A 6,279-nucleotide genomic window follows, 5' to 3' on the forward strand; every position below is an offset into this window, starting at 1 on the left:
GGACAGCCTAGGGTGCACATGTCATGCCAGGATGTAAACAGCCTGTTCCTGTTTTCCCGAGAGTGTAGCCCTGTGGCCTGCCCACCTGCCTCTGCACAGGAGGGGGATTTTGAGGATTTCACGGCCACATCCCCAAATGGTTTCTATGGCTAGAGTTCTGCTAGTTGAGCACAGCACGGGAGTCCGTGTCCTGGGCATCCTTGAGAACATGTGTTTCTTGGATGTGTATGCCTGTTGGGGAGGTGCACCGTGCCATAGCATCTGCAACCACTGCATGTGCCTGTAGCCTGTAGCCCCAATGGGTGACCGTTTCCACTGGTTATCTCTACGCACGTTCGTGTGTTTGTAGTGCCCCACACACCTGTGCATGTCCCGCAAGAGTGGCTGCAGCCCCTCATGGGAGAATGAGTGGCACGCGGGTCCCGGCCTGCGAGTGTAAGTGAGGGAAGGCTCCGAGTGGCCTTGCGCGTCTCCCGCGTGTGTGTGCGCGCCGTGTGAGCGCGAGTGAGTGGTTGCTCTCCTGGCTCGCTCGCTCGCTCCCTCGTTCTCTCCGCGCCCGCCGGCCCGCCCGCCCGCGCGCGCAGCCCGCACACTCACCGCTTGGTTGCTGCCGGGTGACGCGGGCTGGGCCCGCCCCCTGCTGCCGGCCCCACACTCACTCGCACCAGCCGCCGCCAAGCAGGCAGCAACCGCGACAGGGCCGTCCGGGGGCCACGCCGGCGATGCCCGCGGCCCTCGCCGAGCCCCGCGGGACCCGCTGAGTTGCCCCCGGGCCGGGGTCATACCGGGCCGGGCCGGGCCGCGCGCCGCGGCGCTGCCTGCATGACCCTCCGGCGGCGCGGGGAGAAGGCGACCATCAGCATCCAGGAGCATATGGCTATCGACGTGTGCCCGGGGCCCATTCGGCCCATCAAACAGATCTCCGACTACTTCCCCCGCTTCCCGAGGGGCCTGCCACCCACCGCCGAGCCCCGCGCCACCGCGCCCCCGGACGCCCCCGCGCGCCCGTCCGCAGCCAGTGCCGGCCCCCGCAGCCCCTCCGACGGCGGCCGCGACGACGACGAGGATGTGGACCAGCTCTTTGGAGCCTACGGTTCCAGCCCGAGCCCCGGCCCCAGCCCCAGCCCCGCGAGGCCGCCTGCCAAGCCCCCCGAGGATGAGCCGGACGCCGACGGCTATGAGTCGGACGACTGCAGTAAGTTTCCCGGTCGCCCGCTGCTGGCCCCCTCCCCGCGCCCGGGTCCCCATAGGGCATGCGCCGCTGCCGCCCGGCACACCCGCACGCGGGAGCAGGGAAGTTTGGGGGCGTCCCCTGAGGGCGCCCCGTTTCCGGGCCTCCGTTCCCTTGAGCGCGCCCCGCACCCCTTCCCGGCCCGCGCGCCGGGAGCTTCAGCGCGGGCGGCGGCTTTTGTTCCCGGGAAGGGCGGAGCTGCGCCCCGGGAAGACACCAGTTGCTGCGGGCCGCGCGGTAGCTCCCGGCCCCAGAGCCCTCTGCGGGCCGCCCGGAGTGGCTGCCCGGCGAGCTGGGGACCCTGTGGCGGCTAGGGCGGGCCCAGCGGCCCGCAGCGCCGCGGCTTTGCTGGTGCGCGGGCCGAGGAGCAGGACCGCGAGCCGCTTGTCCTTTGGAAAAACCTTGGCGGTTCCTCCTCCCGCGTCCGCGGACCCCACCGCAACGCTGGCCTTGGCCGCGGACCTCCGCCCACCTGTTACGCCGGCTTCCCGAGGCAGGAGGGTCTCCAGCCTGGGTCTGGGACTCAGCCCCAGGGGACACCAGGGTCTCCCAAGCCAGGCCAGGAGCATTTCTGGCGTCTTGTGTGGTCCTTGGGGGTGCCTGGCCGGCCCACCGGGGACCATCCGGTAAGCCAAGGAGGAAAGGAGGAAATAGGTTGTAGTTGGAGTCCAGTGGATTTACTGGGGGGTGGAAATGGGGGTCGCTTCATGGAAGAGCCCCTGCCCAACTGTGACTCCAAGCTGGTTCACTTAGACCTGAAGAACCAGCCTCAAACCCTAGTCATGGTCGCCATGGGACTGTGGGGTATGGGGGTCTCACACCAGCCTCCCCGTGGCAAAAGCAGCCCCTCCTTGGTGCGACAGTGGTGGTTTGTGCCTGACCTGGGTGTTTCCCGGGGCCTCTAGGGAAGGGCCTGGCTTTTCCCCGGCATAACTTGTGCCTCTGAACTGAAGATGGGAATTCACCGTGCTGCTCTGGGAACAGACTCCGCATTTCGCTTCAGGGAGCCCATCAACAACAGAGGTGGATTAAGCCCCGCCTGAGAACACCGTGTATTCTAGGCCTGGACCCTCTCACCAAGGCCCTACCCCCAAGCACAGAGACTGAGGAGCAGGCCTCACCCTCTGCTGTCCTGCAGACTGCGGAAAACTGGGTGGGCAGAATTTATTAAAGTCTACAGAGCTGTGCCCTGGATTTACTCCCTTGCCCAGTTCCTGGCACTCTGTGCAAGGATCCAAGCTGACAGGCCTCTGGGGAGGCTCTAACTAGGACCGCAGTCACCCTCCTGGGGGACCCAGAGCCATCCTGGGAAGAGAGGATAGGAAGTGGTTCCCATTTCCAGCCTTCTGCCTGCAGCCCGGGGAGTGAGCAGGTGGATACAGCTTGTGCCTGAGCTGCAGGCCACACTCCAGGTGCCGTAGAGGCCCAGAGGATGACATGTGGCCTGGATGGGAGAAACCTAGTCCTTTTGACTCACCTGAAACCCCACCACAAAGACTAAAACAAACCAGAAGCCCCATCTCCTGTTAGTCGGCTCCACAGTGTTTGTCCAAAACTGTTTCAGTGGCAGGGGGTGGCACAGAGGGAACCATGCTGAGGCTCTGGGCTCAGCCACAGGTGTCCTAGCTGGGGACAGGCTCACATGAGCAGGGTCCTAGATACAGCTCTCTCAGCTGAACCTGGGGGCTGGCCACACCCAGATCACTGTAACACATTAACAAAGTGTGGAGAAGAGGCCTGGAGGTCGCATTGCTGAGGAAGTAGATACGAGGCTGAGCCAGGAGGCTTGCATTTCATCGGGCTGAGAGCATGGGGACTGTGGCTCTCATGGGTGAGGAAGCACAGAGCAAGACCACCCTGTACCTGGTACCCAAGCTGTGCACCCTCCGAGCTCTGACAACCAGATCCCTTAGAATAAGCCTAAGTGATTTAAGCCAGATGGTTCATTATGGCTTTAGCCAGGGTTATGCTATTTGCTGCTCTAATTATTGGATTATCTGTTCAGACAAAAAGAAATGAGGGCGGTTGCTCTGTTGTCCAAGCAGAGGATAAAAACAGCCTCTTTGCTTGGCCCTGTTCTCCTCTTTAAACCCCTCCTTGGCTGGTCACCTCAAAGTGTGCAAGCATGGTCACATGAATATAAACACACACAATACACACACACACACACACACCCTTCATTCCCTGCTGAACTTAGGCCAGTGAAGAAGATGCAGCATCACACTAGGCTTCTGCTCCGCATGTCCCAAGCTACCTGCTTCCCATCTACAGAGGAACCTGGACCCCAAAGCTGCGTTGACTAAGAGGCTTTGGGTTGCAAGCACCATGAAATCAATTCAGAGGAGCTCGGCCCAGCAGGGGAGCAAAGGTCCCGCTGCAGACACCATGGTACACTGGAGGAGCCTTCCAGGATCCCTAGTGATGAGGCTTCTGTCAGTCCTGCTCAGCCAGCTCTTTCCCTCTTGGGCTGAAAATCGGGGCAGATTTCCTATTCCCAAGGGTATATGGGTGAGGAACATCAGCTGTGAAACATGGTCACAGTGATGCTGTCACTCTCCATCAACTGAGCAGGACCCTCGTGACCCAACGTGGCTGCTGTGGGTCCAGGCATCACATATCACAAGGTTCTAGATTTGATTTAAAACCAAAAGAAAAAAAAAAACGTTTTCTACTCTCATGTCTAGGATCCAGAAAAATCTCTCCTAGAAGTTCCCAGGAGACCTGTCCTTTTGTCTCATTGGCTAGAATTGCATCACGTGTCTGTGTTCCCAAATGACTCACTCAGCTAGGTCAGGACGGGTGCCCACAGAGGTCTGGAGCAAGGGTGAAGTAGAGAACCAATGTTGGGTTTGCCTGAAAGGTTCTCGTGGGCATGAGCAGATTCCAGTCACTGGTTTATATGGTCTCTTCCTTCACCCGGAACTTGTGTGAGCCTCGGTCATGCTCTGGCCAGACCTCTGCCATATTTCACATTCAACAGTGCAGCGCCAACCATATGTCAGGCGCGGTACAGGGGTCACAGAGAGCCGAGCACGGGCTGGATTGCACACAGTCTCTGGTCTTAGGATGCTCACAGAAACTCAGCAAGGGATAGGGAGGCAAACATCCACGGAGGCCTCTGCTCTGAAACTGGGGGAAAGGGGAAGAAGGCCAGCAGAGTGGAAGGAGGTTTTGGGGGCAACAGAGGAACCAAGGTGTCAGAAATACAAAGGGAAGAAGGATGAGGTCAAAGTGAAAGGCTTAAATGGGGAATCAAGGCGGTCAAATCTTGTCCTGGATGTGATAAAAGTTTGAACGGCTTGAAGGGAAGGTCAGAGGAGCCTAGGGTCTGAATCTGTCTCTAGGCTCTGTGAAGGGTGTATCGCTGATTCCTCTGCGTCCTCCCCCACAGTGCCTACCAAGTGTGCTACCTCAGTTCCCTCGCCTACGAAGTGCTTTCGAATCAGGCTTGGAATTTTCTGTGATTTCATGCCAATTTAAAAAAGCATTTTTATTGTATTTATAATTGTGTATGTGTGATGTGATAGCACACACATGCAGAGGTCGGAGGACAACTTTGTGGAGTTGGGTCTTCCACTTTTCTGTGTATCCCAGGGATTGCACTTGGGTCATCAGGCTGGCAAAGCAAGTACCCTTGCCCACTGAGCCATCCCCTCAGCTCCAGAGAAACTGTTTTAGAGGCTGATATTTTTCTTCCAAATACAAAACAAAAAGGACTGATTTCTGATTCCCAGGGGTGAATGGGTCAAGTGAGTTCAAGTACAGACCAAGGTCATGGCCAGCTAGCTGCCTGTCTGCATAGGCCCTGCTGGGGAACACTCAGCCTTGGAGGAAGCAACAGGGGCCTGAGCTTGATTCTCTCTGAATTAGCCCCATTAAAGCGCTATAATTATCAGCAAGCCGGTGACAACTCTCAGAGGCCCATTAGTGACCAACCTTCATTATTTTTCCAAAGATGTAAACTTTCATCAAAGCACGTGATCTGAGTGGCGCTGAGGGCAGGGCCCTCAGGAGCCTGGGGCTCACAGAAAGACACTCTCTCTTGTCCTTTGAGCCCTGCCATTCCCTCCACCACCACCACTGCCACTCTGCCCAGGCCCTTCAGATTAGCAGTGAGTCCCTATCCTATCCCATTGCTGAGGCAAGAACCCAGGGCCTGTGCATGTGAGGTCAGGGCTCTACTGCTGAGCCACGCCCCCAGCCCCTTCCCTTCCTAAAGATGCTGCATCTTCAGGACAGTAAAGGAAAACTTTCAGGAAGCCACTAGGCTTTTTAAGACAGAATCCCCAGCTTTGCGGGGCCACCCTCACTTGGCCACCTCCCCTCTCTGAACCTCGTTTCTATAAATGGAAAGGGTGAACTTGGGGTCATGTGTTCCCTAAGACAGCTCCTCCACATATGCAGTCTCTCGAAATGGTGACCGATGTTCTGATGACGAGGTAGAATTTCTTCTAGGACTTCAGTGGCACCAGACAGTCATCAGTCCTCTGTTGGCCACATACCAGGCACACTGTTCTTCTCTGGTGGTGGTATCAGATGTTAGTGTCCCAAGAGGCATGTTCCCGGACTTGTCCGGGTTGGGATACAGGCAAACACCTCAGAGTATGTGCTTGTAACATGTGGTATCACACCAAATCCTTCCTGCTGGGAAGGGACCGGACAGCAAAGCCATTTGAGTGGCTCCACCATAAACACTGACCTGCTGCTTGCTGATCCCAAGGTGCCTGAGGCAGTGTCCTCAGAGTGAAGTCATCAGGGAACAGGTATCCCAAACTGGACATCATGCAAACTGACTGTCATGTGAAGCCATCAGCTCAGCAGAATGATGTTGCAGAAACCCAGCGGGGTGGCTGCAGTAAAGGCAATGGTACCTTGCCGCACCCTTACCCTCAGGATACTCATCTGCAGTATCCTTACCTTCAGCATCTTCCCCTCCCCTACAGCATCTTCATCTACAGTATCTGCACCCTCAGCATCTTCTCCTATAGCATCTTCATCCACAGTATCCTCACCCTCAGCATCTTCTCCTATAGCATCTTCATCCACAG

General features: G+C 57.6%; 1 protein-coding gene across 2 annotated transcripts in view; it reads left to right on the top strand.

Annotated features, from left to right (window-relative positions):
- The first annotated feature begins 597 nt into the window (after positions 1–597).
- Doc2b (double C2 domain beta) overlaps positions 598–6,279 on the top strand; it is a 30,856-nt gene continuing 25,174 nt past the window's right edge. For both annotated transcript variants that reach the window (XR_001228975.2, XM_005349533.3), the window contains exon 1: positions 598–1,195. Coding sequence is in view for 1 of the 2 variants with exons in the window: in XM_005349533.3 (XP_005349590.1) it covers positions 823–1,195 (373 nt within the window). In the remaining variant the exon portion in view is untranslated. The remainder of the gene's footprint in view (positions 1,196–6,279) is intronic.

The sequence above is a fragment of the Microtus ochrogaster genome, chromosome 7 (assembly GCF_000317375.1).
Source record: "Microtus ochrogaster isolate Prairie Vole_2 chromosome 7, MicOch1.0, whole genome shotgun sequence".
Taxonomy (NCBI): domain Eukaryota; kingdom Metazoa; phylum Chordata; class Mammalia; order Rodentia; family Cricetidae; genus Microtus; species Microtus ochrogaster.